The 15,389-nt window shown below is 42.5% G+C and overlaps 1 protein-coding gene across 1 annotated transcript; it reads right to left on the bottom strand.

Moving 5' to 3' along the window:
• Positions 1-7,690: 7,690 nt before the first annotated feature.
• LOC147673290 (complexin-4-like) lies at positions 7,691-13,990 on the bottom strand. Its single transcript, XM_086946339.1, has 3 exons — positions 13,830-13,990; positions 10,280-10,367; positions 7,691-8,140 (listed from the first exon to the last, which is right to left on the bottom strand). Exons 1-3 carry the CDS (start codon positions 13,988-13,990, stop codon positions 7,922-7,924), a joined length of 468 nt encoding a protein of 155 aa, XP_086802465.1. The 3' UTR covers positions 7,691-7,921.
• Positions 13,991-15,389: the final 1,399 nt, after the last annotated feature.

Raw genomic sequence — 15,389 nt, 5'->3', positions numbered from 1 at the left:
GTTAAGATGGCGGGGGGACCGCGGCGGACGGAAAGACCGCCTTGCGCTTTTCCGCCCCGGTCGCCTTGCAGCCGGGGCGGAAAAAGTTGAATATGGTGGCGGTGTCTATGAGACACCGCCCGTCATATTAGCATGGGCATGGGCATGTACAGATGCCTTTCCATGGCGGCAAAGCCGCCACAGAAAGGCATGCAGAGACACCCTGCGGGGGCCCGTTGCGGGCCCCCAGGGACTCCGGGGGGTGGGGGGTGCACATGGGGGGTACCTATGGTACCCCCCAGCATTACAAAGTTCAACATGGCAGGCACCGTGTGGTGCCTGTCACTTTGTGCTTTGTAATGCATCGCATGTATCTTCAGCATTGCGGCGGGCGGTGCATTCAGCACCGCCCGCCGCAATGCTGAAGGTACAGGATGCGCCCGCCACTGTGGCAGGCGCATCCTAATGCCCCCAACGGGACCCCCGCCCTTATGGCAGGCGGTCCCTAGACACGACAGGATGTCCGCCCGTCATCCTAATGGGCCCCAAAGTGTTATGTTATAGGCTTTAACATATTTGTCTTTTTTTTCTCTGAATGTATGGTTTTGTGGGTTCATATTAGTGCTTTAATTGAGGTCACTAATTGCCCATACTACTTTGGCTGTACTTGAGCTGCTCTAACTAATAAAGATAAGTTACCAAATTAATTTCTAGGTACAAATTGTAAATTGTTTCACGGTTACAATACGTTTAAACATACTATTTTCATTTTTTACATTTATCTTTATTTATATTTTGTTATTCTACTAATATTTTTTTTATTATTATTTTTTTTTAAAACAAGGAAAAGGAATAGACATATCTGGTGTCATACATTCAAACATAATAATAGGCGAATCGGTACAAAAACAGGATAAACACGCTGCGATAAGGGGGTAACTGAGACTCCTGCGCTATTAATTACAAAACAGGATTTACGACATTTTAATCTACTATCCAACTCAGGCGCAAATACTCAGAACCCACCCACCCATAGAATCAGGATAGTAAAAGAAGCGCATTCACCAGATACTAGAATATCGACAAGTACAGGATAATTCCCAATATTATTGAAGAGCAACTGAAAGAGAGAGAGGAAAAGAGGAAACCATAAGAACTAAAGCTAAAACAAAACGAAACAATAGGCCCATTGCCCCCACTATGCACCCCTGCATATGGCTATCGCCTAACCCCAACTAGCAGTGTGCCTGTCGCCCCAACTAACTAAGTTCTAAAGTAGAAAAGAAAACGGAGGAGGAGAGTTTCATACAGGCTCCCGGTCTCCCTTCCCCCCCCGCCAGCAACGAACAACCCCTGTAGAAACCAAAAAGTAGCCAGAAGTTATTGACAGAGCTAAACAGGGGAGACATTAAACACCGCCCAACCTTCCGCAAACATTATGGTAACAGATCCCGTGTCCTCTAAATCCCCGAAATCAGACCCAGGCAAACAATCTCATCCTTGGCCCTTCCGATCCCTCATTTGAACTCTGTCTGACAACACCATCACAATCCCAGGAGAATCAAAGTTCGAAAGGAGTTCAATAAAGATCAGTCTGGGACAGGTCAAAAACGATGAGTCTTTGCAAACCTCAGCCACACGTATGATCTCCCTCACCAACATTAAGTCCAGATGTTGTTTCCTTCGTAGATGTAGGAAAACCGCAAGGGAGGGAAAAGACGTCTTTGCCTTACGATAGTCATTAATGGAGGTCCCTAGGAGTGAAAAACAAAGTAGATCAGTCTCAATCGGCAGCGATGGTGATTGCTGCGATACTGTCAAAGAACCAAGTCTGCAAGCACTCTGCATTCTAGCCAAGGGCATCAACACTTCTTCCAGCACGGGGTTCTCATCCTCCGGCACTATGCACCTCGTGGAAAATTCAGGTCGTTGTTGTTCTTGCGATAAATCAGGGTCCGGACTCGGGCACCCAGCTTTGATGATACCAGCGATCATTTTATGAACAATGGCTTCCAGATGTAAATGAAGGGCCCGATGGCGGCCAATACGGTCTTCAATGACGGGTCACAGTTCGGCCGACCCATCTCCACTCTGTCGATTTCAATCATAGGCGTGTTCCCCGAAGAGCCCAGCTTCTCCGGGGGAATAAGCAAGAGCGGAGAGGACGGCATCGGAGGGTGCATCGTCGGACAAACAGTCTCAGTGTGTGTCCCGCTACCGCAAGCAAGGGCCCCAACTCAGCAGACCCCGGGGACGGCAAACCGGGGCGCCGGGACGGGGACTTCCCCCCCCCCCCCCCCGCCCCCCCCCCCTCCCCCCACACACAGAGCCACAGATGAAAATTGACACCACTCCTTCGATATCAATCAGGCCAAATGACCGCCATCAGAATTGGGCCAGGATAACCTCCACTACGAGAGACCGGACCCTGTCTGAGTCCCACGGCCGATGTTGTTCACCTGTAACCCGGCTGGGCCAGTACTCGAGGCCCCGGCTCAAACGCTGGGTTAGGCCGGGATCCGAAACACGACACAATTCCGTCATTCAGGGCGATTAAATTCCCGGGATTGCTCCATCATACTCAGCAACGGTTCATCTACACGGAGGTCGGGCGTACGATCAGGATATATGACAGGATTATCTGGCTGAGGAAGGAGGTCGGCGAAGCCGGGAGCCTAAGCGGCCATCTTGGTTGCTAGCGTAGCTCCTCCCCTATTCTACTAATATTTCATTATTAATTTTAAATTGTTAATTTCATTGATTTTTAATTATGTTTATATTTTGTCTGTGGATTGCTAGGCATGTAGGGACATAGGGTCAGAAGTTATTCAGTTAATTGTATAACAATTATTTGGTAATTTATAATTGTTAATGGATATTAATCATGTAAATTTATTGTTTTAAATTTTTTAATAGGCATATTTTCAATCGAATTAATCATTTTTATATTAATAGTTTAATATTTTTCTATATTCATGGGGATACTCCTATATAAAATGTATTTGAGTACTTTCCCTACTCTTGCTTAGACTGCAGTAGGAATAATAAAATGTACCTCTCTGCAGTTAAACACTGTCCCTACTGTTGTGCTGTTTGGAGTGGAAATAGTTGATTTTATCCCTCCGAAATCCAAAACTTTCCCTACTGTTGCACAGACTGGAGTATGAATAGTCAATGTAACCCCTCCGAAATCCAACGATTTCCCTACTGTTGAGCTGTTTGGAGTGGTAATAGTAGATTTCATCCCTCCGAAATCCTAAACTTTCCCTACTGTTGCACAGACTGGAGTGGGAATAGTAAATTTAACCCCACCGAAATCCAACGATTTCCCTACTGTTGCCCTGTTTGGAGTGAGAACAGTAAATTCCACCCCCAATGTTTAACACTTTCACTACTGTTGTATTGTTTGGAGTGTGAACAGTAAATTTAACCCCTCCAAAGTCCAACGCATTCTCTACTGATGCACTGATTGGAGTGTGAACAGTAAATTTAACCCCTCCAAAGTCCAACGCATTCTCTACTGATGCACTGATTGGAGTGTGAACAGTAAATTTAACCCCTCCAAAGTCCAACGCATTCTCTACTGATGCACTGATTGGAGTGTGAACAGTAAATTTAACCCCTCCAAAGTCCAACGCATTCTCTACTGATGCACTGATTGGAGTGGGAACAGTAAATTTAACCCCTCCAAAGTCCAACGCATTCTCTACTGATGCACTGATTGGAGTGTGAACAGTAAATTTAACCCCTCCAAAGTCCAACGCATTCTCTACTGATGCACTGATTGGAGTGTGAACAGTAAATTTAACCCCTCCAAAGTCCAACGCATTCTCTACTGATGCACTGATTGGAGTGGGAATAGTAAATTTAACCCCTCCAAAGTCCAACGCATTCTCTACTGATGCACTGATTGGAGTGTGAACAGTAAATTTAACCCCTCCAAAGTCCAACGCATTCTCTACTGATGCACTGATTGGAGTGGGAATAGTAAATTTAACCTCTGTACCTAAGGCTCCCGGTTCCCCTTTCTACGGATTTATACAGATCGAAACCAGACTATTTCCTTGTCTGTATTTATTTATAAATATTGCGAAATATGGAAAATAACAGGCAGGTTTCATTTTTCAGTGGGTTGCGACAGAGAGGTGAAGGGTTTTGAGAGGTTTGTATCAGTGGAAGGGAGGGCGGCATTTAGATAGCTAAACAATATTCTTTGAACCAGTAATATCTGGCCATGCTTTAAGGTATGTGTGTGAAAAGAAACTAGCTTGAGAAATGTGTCACTGCAGTTAATAACATCTCACAGAACCTCAGCTGCTGGTTACAGGCTTCTCAAAACAATAGCTCAGGGGGTTGAGTTTTTGCTGCAGTGACATGCATGTAACCTACATGTATATGGCTACAAAACCTGTAAATAGCTTTGCTGGGTTATGTACCTGCTGCAAATGTGTTTGTATAAGGTAAAAATTAGTTTTGATTTTATGTTAAATATCTGTTGTTACATGAATTTATCACAAGCAAACATAGTTGTATTGTAGCCCTGTGCTCCTCTGAGTCTCCAAATATCCCTTTAAAAAATAAACAAGTGAACACTTTGTCGCTTGCAGATGCATTGCTGTGAAGTGCCATTTTTTAAAGTGAAAACCTTCTCTTCGAGAGAACCATCAACTTCTCACCAGCCTTAATTAACACCTTTATATTCCACTGTCCTTCAAAACTATGGTGAGCTCAGATCTTTTATGATATTGGATATGTCCTCGAGACGTTGAGACCTGATGCTTCACTTGCATTATTGCATACAAACCTTTTTTCATTAAAAATTATGTTTCACAGCCTTCCTGCCACTAGTGAAAAATGTACACTTATTTGTGAATGGTCTATATATGAACAGTTTTTGGCTCACCAAGACACTGTGCTACAGTGTATATCTGCTGTGATGTTGTGGTGGTCATACATGTCCTCTCTAAGGTGAGACGAATATTGTTAGAATGTGGAAAGTGTGTTTTCCTGAAAGCCGTCAAGCCTCCATGCGTGTTAGTTAAACCGAGTATATGTGCATTTTCTCTTGAATAAATGTGGAAAAACAACAATTGCAGCTTCTTCCTTCCACAATTAAAAAAAAGAATGCATGAAAATACTGATAAAATGAATACAAAATAAATATAGATAAATACAGACAGAAATGTTAAAAAAATAAATACCATAAAACCGGGAGACCTAATTTTACACTCCCAAAATCCAACGCTTTTCTTGCTGTTGCACAGTCTGGAGTGGGAATAGTAAATTGAACCCCACCTAAGTTTGTGTTTTCATAGGAATACATTTTAAAAAAAATTGAAATTAACACAATGTCAAATAAATAATAATTGTTACACTATATATTTATACATAAACACATGTTTGAGTGTTTATATAAGTATATATTTATATATAGTATTAAATATTAGTGGAATTTATTGAATTTACATTAAATTTAGATATTGAAATATTTAACATATGCTACTTTAAACTCTATATTTGTTTTACAAATCGATATTTTTTGTACAATATTAGTGTCAATGATACTTTTTCAGATATTTCTGTACTTGTCATTATAAGAATAGGAGCAAGATATGTGGTAAATATATTTGGCACAATATTTTTGTCAACAACATCTTTTACCACAATATTTTGTCAGTGATCCATTATTTCTTTTCTAGAGAAGAGATTCCGGATGGTGAACTCTATTTAGTTTGATCAACCAATAATTATAATAATGCATTTTCATTTAAATCTAGGGATTTTGATTTTCTAACTAAAACTGAAAAAGCAACTGTTGATAAGTTTCTGATCAGTGTCATCCTTTGACAGTAGGGGTCCTTTCCCCTGTTTGTGACACCTCATATCATGAACAGTTAAGTAAAGTTTGCGAATTGTATTTATTTAGACTAGATAAAGTATATTATAGTGGCAAAGCATTAAACAATTCCATTTGCTTCTAATTGCTAGCCCAATTTATGTGTGGAGTTAGACTCTGTCCCATAATATGGATTCTACAACATTTAATATTCGCTCGCTGATGGTTGTTTTCTTGCAAAGCCGTGTTTGCTGTTGACAGAACGATTGGCGGTTCGGGTGTTTGGTGGCTGTAAGATGAACACTGTTGCTGGAAGAAGAGAATGATGCGTTTAATTAAGCGTTTTTATTGCTTATATGGCTTTTCTTGCTTTATATTACCATATACAGTTTGTATGCATTTAAACTGTGCAAAGCGAATAAATAACCGTTTATATAATTTAAAAAAGTATAATAAATATTGAAATCTAAGAATAGCCTTTTTTTCCACAAATCATTACTGTTTTTTGTTGTTTGTAAATTTTTTGTAGTTTTATATTTGATTCCATAATTGACTTTCATTGAGTGAGGGTTCTTCTTGATTACTTTGTAGGTTTGTTATGAAAATGTGTCCTCCTAGTGCTGTTCTACTGCAGCACGGTGGGAGTTTTGCATGTGCAAAAATGCTCAATGTGTAGGGATTTTCAACGTCAATTTTAACACGTATAATCGCATCTTGGTAGCATGGCTCCTTCTTTCTTGTTTAGAAAGTCTTGGAGATTTAAAGTCTCACGGAGGAGAGGTTGGCGTGAGAGACTTTATTAACTAGCAGAGGAAGAAGATTACAACCAGGAGTCAGAGGATGATTCTCAAGTAGAGGTCAGGTAGAAGATCGCATCTAAGGGTGAGGTGGAAGTTCTCGAGTTTAAAGAGCCTTTGATTTACCAGATCATGACCCGGAATGAGGAGGAAGTTCTGATGTCTGAAAAAGAGCTGAGGGAGAAGGTCCAGAGTTCAGAGTTCAAAAATTTTATTGTATGATTAATTAAAATCTTTACAATCTTCCCAAAGAATAAAAATTACTATACAGACACAATTAATATCAAGCAACATTAAGAATTACCCATTCGTTTTATAACTTAGGTCCATTGGCTAACAAGAGAAGGTCCAGTTGAGGACTGAGACGAAAAGTCTGAAGAGGATTTGACATAGACGAAGAGTTGATGGAGGGGATCTGACCAGGCGTGAAGTATATGGATATGGATTCCCTGGGCTTTGTGAGCTAAAATCTTTTTTTAATAATTCGCAGAAGACAACATGTTGCATAATAACAAAATAAGACCAACTACAATGAGAACAATGATAATAATAAAACTATTTCTACGTTTATTTTTGTTACTAATTTTAGTCCTAATACTAATGTTGATTACTGTTTTATTGTTATTATTTTTATGGTAGTTGTTGTCGTCTTAACCATTAATAATCTGGTCTACCTTGTACAGGTGGCTGAAAGTGGCTGAAAGATGACACAATAATACTATAGCAAAATACTAAAATAATTAAAATATATTACAAAAATTGTAAAGATTTAGATGATAAAATAAGAATTCATTTTTGGATCTGATGCATTTGTGCTTGCTCCCAGTGCCTTGAAGCTCATCTTTTAATTAGAGCGGATAATACTGAAAAACGCTTGTGGTTTACATGCTTGTCCACCTCAATTTTATTTGCCTTTGCTTGTCTGCATGATCTCAGTATTTTTGAGTTCAGTTTTATGATGATCTTTCTGGCTGAGAAATAGCCTAGGGCCCAAGTTAGGTTCTCTTCCAATCCAAGTGCCAATGAGTGCCAGAAACTAGCTGATCGCCCACAATGCACACGTCTCTTGGCTATGATCGTGCCACTGTCTGTACGATGTGCACATGGATAGAGTGTTGACTCCGTTACTGTCCCTTGGGTGGGAAGTCTTTTAGAGTCCGGCACCTTTATGTGGTGGTGGTGAAGGCCCCCACTCCTCTTGTTTGTACGTGGACCTTCTGTCTGTCAGTGTCAACAGAGCCAGGGGGCTCTTCCAGCCTGGTATTAGGGGTCTTCACCTGCACCACCTGAGGTGCTAAAGACTAGCTTCTCACATCGTGGTACACTTGTCCTCGGCAGCGCGCTTCACCTCAGTCAATGTCCCTTGCGCTTTTGTCTTTAATGCATCAAAGTCAACATCCTGCAGCATCCCGAAAAGTGACCCATTGGCTTCCTCCTCGTCCTCGTCATCCTGCACCATCTTCGCCAGGTCCTGAGGAAGCTCCACCTCTCCGCCCACCATCTGTATCTGGGATTCATCCTTCTCGCTCTAGATAAAGGAAAAGCAAATACAATTTGATTCAATACAAGAAACGTAACTTTCTCAACTGCACTTCCTGCTGTACCCCTTGACTTCTCCAGGTCAACTCAGTATCATCCCCTGAGGTTAGAATATGCCATTAAATTGCTGCTCACCAATCGGTTGTTATTAGCTGTACCTGTGGCATTTGGTATGCAGGGGATTTGGAAGTGATGGAGCTGGTGTGAGTGGTCGACGGTCGGAGTGGAACTGTCCATGAAAATCAATTCACCATGCCACAAGAGATAGCCGATGTGACATTGTGCACCCTTTGAGCCCCCAACCCCCTAATATAATACCTTGCCCAATCTTTTGCCTCTGAACAGGGTCCTGTGTGCTGTTAAGTAACTGTAGATAGTGAAAGGTGTGCAAACTGCAGAAAGTACTCAAGGCTGTTCACTTGTTCCAGCTGCTGCCTTCATGACCCCTCAGACCAGGGTAGCATGGCCAGTGCTAGGGGTCCACAGGACAAAAGCTACCACCCCTGGTGACCCCTTAATGACGCCAATGAAGGGGGGCTTCTTTTTTTCTGGTTTCTGTGGGGTGACTTTTTTATCAGATAAACACTTGTGTTTCCATACTGCTAAATACTCCATGTGGCGACGAGGATAGATTTGTACTAGACTTTGTGGACACCCCAACGAAGCCTCTAATTTGCACCAACTAATGGCCATTGGCAGCTCTCCCCAATTTTAAAGGAGGAATCAAGAATGGATGAAGACATGGAGAACAGAATCTTGATGCATGAGGCAAATTGTGGAAAGCGAGTTAGCATGAGTCTAGCAGAACAATCCTTGGTGAACGTTAAGGCCCACCAACTTGTCCCTATTGTGTCTCTTCGTGCGGCGCTGGTCATTTTGGGATTTTAGCGCCTTTCTGCATCGGGAGCTGCAGCCCTGCCAGGCCTCCATTGTCATGTGCAACCTATTGACATCATGGACATTTTCAATGGCCTTCGTGGGGCCAGGAGCTTGGCTTTAAGGTGGACTTGTGGTTGCAATACAACAAGTCTTCAGGCTTTGGCTGCACCCCTCATGCAGCAGTGATGTGCAAGCTCTCGTGGGTCGCTCGGCAAGAAGCCGTTCACCCACCTTGGGTATCTCTGGTGCCTAGTTTGTGACGATGGTTACAGGTGAAAGGCAAACGTGTGGGGAACAGTACTTTTTTTCATAATCAAACTTTGACCCAGAGCAAAAGAGAGGAAAGCAGTAAAGGGAGAAATCAGGAGGAAAACAAAAATATCCAGATGGAGCAGACAGCTGCAATGTGGCTCCATTTCAGGACACCATGTAGTCAGTTTTGGAGGATTCTTTTTTGAAGTCCTTGTCATCATGGGATTTAGTTACGTTGTTTTAAATTGAAAAAATGACTCCAGATGCCAGAATGCAGCAGTTTAGAAAGACACCAGAACCACGAGATACCATTTATAAAACCCTTTCACAGGTTGCCCACCATGTATTTTTATGTTGCATGTTAAAGTGTGTGTGTGTGTCTGTGTCCCCAGTGTTGGCCTTCGTGACTCATTAGCCATGATTTACAAAAATATTTCAACACATAAATGTAAGTGATGAGCGCAAATCTAAACTGAGGATGGAAATTCTCTGATCCTGATTAATAAAATTATTAATTGCAGATCATTCCTCCCGGATGTTTATTTACCACTGGACGCCATTTTTAAAGATTTTCGGTTGATTAATTATAATCCAGTGGTGGGAGCAGGCGGATTCCTGAGCAGTTGCTCGAAAAAAATCTGGTGAACACTTACAAATGTATACGTTTTGGGGTATTTGCGAGTTTTTTGCAAGTTATATCCACCCAGAAAGGACATGTACGACTAATTCTATGAAAAGCAGAAGTAAATGCCTTTTTATGGCAGGAAAGGGTGTGGCACACCCTCTTATTTCAAGGCGTGTAAGGGAAGGGCTTCTTGTGATAAAATGAGCATTTGTGGAGATTTTGGTGCAAAAAGTAGGGTTAGCCATTGTTTGTGAATGGAGTGCATTGTTAACATTCTGCTTTGTCCATCACAGGTTTCTTAAATTTATACTGTCATGTTATTCGAGAGCATCCCAGATTGGTGTGTTTGGAAATGTGCAGGTTTTTCCTTACCTGAGGCAGTCGGTGCTTCTCGCGCATGTGCATTCGGACTGTGGCGCGCTCAGCCTTCTTCTGCGCAAAGTTGTGGTCTCTTTCAATTCTAAAGAGCAATATGAAAGCAGAGCGTCTAAAGTGTCTACACAAACTTCAACAGGCGCATAATCAGTTGTGCATTCCTGCATAGAGATTCACAGCCGTACATTCTTGCAGTGAGTCTCAACTGTCACAGATGGATTCATTGCTATACATTGATACACGTTCCTGCAGTGTGTCCCAACTCCCAAAATTCAACAGTAGGGCATTCCTACAGTGAGTTATACCTCCCACAGATGCATTCAGAGCATTACTTTCCATCACGGAGTCGCAACTCCTACAAGTAGATTCACACCTTTACATTCCTGCAGTGAGTCCCATATCCCATAGATGGATTCACAGCTGTACATTCCTGCTGTGAGTCCCATATCCCATAGATAGATTCACAGCTGTACATTCCTGCAGTGAGTCTTAACTGCCACATTCCTGGAGTGTGTCCCAGCACCCAGAAACAGCCAGCAGTGCATCCCTGCAGTGAGGTCTACCTCCCACAGATACATTCACAGCTTTACTTTCCAGCACGGATTCGCGACTCCTGCGAGTAGATTCACAGCTGTGCATTCCTGCAGTAAGTCTCAACAGTCACAGACAGATCCATAGTCCTACGTTCCTGCAGTGTGTCCCAGCACCCGAAAACACCTAGCAGTGCATTCCTGCAGTGAGTTCTACCTCCCACAGATACATTCACAGCTTTGCTTTCCAGGACTGATTCGCGACTCCCACGCGTTATTCACAGCTGTGCATTCTTGCAGTTAGCATTCATTCCTTGTGACAATCATAGAAGTACTTTTCTCCAGTGAGTCCCAACTCACAAAGGTCCACAGTGGTCCATTCATTAGTGAGTCTTGTCTCCCAGACGTAGATTCACAGCTGCGCATTCCATCAGTCAATCGCAAAGCATTCTAGCCTTGCACATGTATTCACAGTACAGAAAAATTCCCATGACAAACACGGTTTACTGCCTCACAGAATGCATATTAGTGACTTTACAGTGAACCAACTTTCCTTAGGCAGATGCAGAAAGTGTTATGCTCTACTAATTGCCATGGTTGGTGGAGAGAATGACTACCTTGACCAATGCGCCTCCCCAAACACATCTGCATATACATACATATATGTATTTTACAAAGTGGTATGAGTCACTGTATAGTTATGGTTCGATCGCACTTTCCATTGAAAATACATTTTTTGATTTTGTTTATACATTTTGACCATGTGGATGCATTTTACGAAATTTGCCTATAAATTCAGTCAGCTAAGTTTCAGCCGGGCAAGTTTCATGAAGATATTCAGGGGGAAAAAACAGTTAAGGGTGGGGCAAAGGTATATAATTTCCCATTTTAGCTCCTGTAAGAAATTTTGCCAAAGGATAGAGCAAAAAACGCTGAGTGGGTTTACACCAAACTTGCCTTGAACTTAGAAATTTATTTCCAAAAGCATGCTTTTTGACATGATTTGAATCCGTTAAGTAGTTTTTAGGATATTTGCTTTAATAAAACGTGCTGGACTAGAGTTCACTTTTGTACGTATTTATTAAAACCTGCAAGAGAATGCTGTCAATCACAGTTTTCTTATTTTTTTTATTTTTGTATAACGTGATTGGATGGATTAAGGCTCAATTTTTTTTACTGCCATGTTGAAAATGTCAGCTGTAGCAGGTTTTGTGCTCTGCAGAAAAAAAAACAGTTCCACAGCCATGTGTGTCCAACGCAGAGACATTTTAAGGCAAAGTTGGCAATTTCTGAGGGCCCCACATTTCAAGGGGCCCTGGGATAAGTGAACTTGATTTCTATCTCACATGTCTATTTATCCATCTCAGCATTTAATGCATTATTCAATAGTGTTTTGTGTCATGGGGCTTGATTTAGCAGAAAATGTGTAATAAAATGCACAGCTTTTCCAGACCAGGGTCCCTAAAGTATGTCTTGCCCCAGACCGCCAAAGTATGTCTTGCCCGGGGCCCCCAAAATCCTTAAGATGCCACTGGGTCAACCCCACAAGTAACCTACAGCCGGGTCAGTGGTGAAGAGTGCCTAGGCATGTACAAAATCTGAAACTCTCTTGTGGAAAAAGCATTATTTTCTGTGCTCGAATTGCGAGTTGGAGGTTACCCCTGAGTTTAGCAGAGGTCAATGGAAGTGCTGGATTGTGCAACCAAAGCGGATTGGTTCCCCTAACTGCACTGCTCATGGCCAGAGGCAGTGCGCCGCTGGGTGTGGGAAGTCATGGTGGGTGTAGCAAAGAAGCTCGCCACTGCCCATCCGCTATTTCCTTTAGAGTTCAGTAAGAGTTCGAAGTTAAGTACTTAATGAGAAAACCTAGGAAATTAACTGAAAAAAACTGTTAATTATTATGGTTGTGGCTCAAATGTGCCAAACCACTGAAAGCCGCCAGTTATGGTTATGAACGGACACCACACCCAGTATAATTCACTGTGTCTGCCGGCCACAAAACACTGATATGCCAGTGGCACAGAAGAACAATTAACAGGCATACACCATGTGTTATGTCTTGTGTTTTCTGTTTATAGCCATAAGTGGTGAATTTCGGTGGTTTTATGTGTTCGAGCCTGATCCGTAACTCTGTTTTTAACTGCAGGTTTTATCAGTGATGTATCATGGGAGGAAGGTCAGGTAAAATGTCACTAAAGACCTCAGTTGAGGCTTCACCAATGAGGTTGCACACTACTCCACTGAGGTCTCACTGATGAGTCATCAGCTGAAATCACACGAATTATTGGAACAATATTCCAGGTGACATCACACTAATGAATAGGCATTATGCTATGGTGAGTTCTCACTGAGAGGACACTACACTGCAGGTGAGATCTTTCTAAGGTGTGGGTGCACTAATGCAGGTCACGGCTCACTAGTTCGTGCATATAATAGTCTATACTGGTCATAGTGAGCACAGCAGTGCAGGTGAGGTCTCACTAACAGGTGGGCGCAAACTCCAAGTGAAGGCGTGGCAATGGCTGGAAACCACGCTCTAACCGGTGGACAGTGACACCTTACTCCGTGAGGGTAAGAATCTCACAGAAGATTAGCCTGTTCACTGAAGAGCCTACAAGTACCAGCATGCAAAGCGAGGCAGGCTAAAAGACAACCACTGAATGACGTCACATCTGATCTTTACAAACGTCTGTATTAGGAGGCAGGCGTGAAAGGGCATGGATAGAAGATAGGGGATAATGGTGGGTTCTGTAGAGGGCGGTGGTCAACTGTTGCCGGTGGAGACCCCTGAGTGCCTGACCTATTACTGCCATGCCTGCAGCCTAGAAACCATGGGCAGATAAAGGGCATTAGCCCTGTGTCACTTGGCATTCTGGGACATGTAGTTTGGTTTCCAGTTCTAGTTGACAACATTCAAAGTGCTCTTGGCTAACAACCCAAGGTTTGGCAGGAAGTGTCACGCAGGTCACCAGGAAGCTATAAAGGACCGGAAGCCACGCCCCCTCTGCACCACTTACTTCTCCTCCATGAGTTCCCTCTGGTACTCCTCAAACTCCTCCCGAGTGAGGCCCTTAGACTGCGGTGTCTCCTTTCCATCATTGGTGTCCTTCTTCTCTCCGTCCCCTCCCAGGTTCTTCATGGTCGCCCCCATCATCATCTTCTTCAGCATGAAAGCCATATTGTCCCCGCAGACCCGGTGAGGCTCGCCTGGTCCCTGCTCCCAGGCAGGCCTTGTGAAGTGCACTCCTAAGACTCCAGACAATAGATTCTACCACTGACCCCGCCTGGGCTGCAAGGTCAAGGGGAATAATGTGCCTGAGGAGCTCCTGCAGCTCGCGCCATAAACAGCTTATGGCATTACAAGAGGTGGGGTGGCCCCATAGGGAGAGGTGTGTGCAGATCACACCTGTGGAAGCCCAGCTGTAGTCACTGGCAGGGCTCTTGCAGTCTCATATTGGCCCCCATTCTGAGTCCTAAACTCATCAATTATGCACCCAGTAAATACTGCACCATGTGTAGCAGTATCGATATTTAATGGGTGTGCTGGCCAATCAGAATGAGACCCTTAGTGGATCACAATCTGCACAAACCTATTCATGGCCGCATTTCAGGGCTGTGACACGTTTATGGACTAGTGCAGAAAACTTTGCAAATTTAAAGGAATGTGATTTTTTAAACGTTTTCATTTTAAATCTCTAATTAAAAATGTTCAAAAACTATGTGGTTGAAAATATTTGCAGATTCATGCACCCGTATTTGAATAAGAAATTAACGTTGTGTAGCATTTTTGCATTTTCACAAGACCATTTCTACCCCAAACATTTGATGTTGGGAAATTTTGCCAAAGGTGTATTTAACAAAATTTGTAATTAAGTGATTTGCAAGATAATACATTTGACAAATTCTACCGACAAAAACAAATGTCACAAAACCCTTTTTTTCATTAATCTGAGAGTCAAGTTACATTTTCCATAGCAATACATTGGACGCAAATTTACATTTTAACATTGTCCTGAACAAAAGTATTAGATTTTACCAGGTAACTGTGATCAAAATGAGGGTTGAATATTACATTCAGGGTTTGGCATTTTAAGCTCAGTTGGGCAACATCATGTAAAGATCTGCGCTGAGCATAAAAATGGGGCAAATTACTTTTGCACAATTTTGTGAACCTAGTAAAACCAGAAACTGAGAGAACTTGTTTTGCACAAACAAACACTTTTATTGGCTACGCTTTACTTTATGGAAGGATAGTAATTGTTTTTAGAGGCCTCCAAAACAGTGCAGGTGGCAACACCTAGCCCTTAAAATTCAGCCTTCTGCCTTGGTAATTGAAATATTCAAGAGTAAGTTGTTTTCCCCAGCATCATGGCTCCCACAAGGCGCCCTCAGTGTTGGAGGTTAGCTCTCTAGTTCTTCATTACAGCTGTGTGGCCCCTATAAAGTGCCCAATTCCATTACTCATATGCAGCACCCCTTAGAGATCCCCTATTCAGTTTTTTCCACACATTGTTCCCATATATATATATAGGGCCCTATGGATTTCTTTTAACCAGGGTCACACACTGGGTAATTAT

Source organism: Lissotriton vulgaris, chromosome 12, assembly GCF_964263255.1.
Source record: "Lissotriton vulgaris chromosome 12, aLisVul1.2, whole genome shotgun sequence".
Classification (NCBI taxonomy): Eukaryota; Metazoa; Chordata; class Amphibia; order Caudata; family Salamandridae; genus Lissotriton; species Lissotriton vulgaris.
Note: the sequence above shows the minus strand (reverse complement) of the source record. Positions and strands in the feature narration are given on the sequence as shown.

What these genes read in the sequence shown, in the direction of transcription:
- LOC147673290 (XM_086946339.1), bottom strand. Translation starts at nt 13,990, where the DNA reads ATGGCTTTCATGCTGAAGAAGATGATGATGGGGGCGACCATGAAGAAC. An exon ending in AGGGAACTCATGGAGGAGAA is followed by an intron (nt 10,368 to 13,829) that starts GTAAGTGGTGCA and finishes ATTGCTCTTTAG; the next exon opens with AATTGAAAGAGACCACAACT. An exon ending in AGAAGCACCGACTGCCTCAG is followed by an intron (nt 8,141 to 10,279) that starts GTAAGGAAAAAC and finishes TCCTTTATCTAG; the next exon opens with AGCGAGAAGGATGAATCCCA.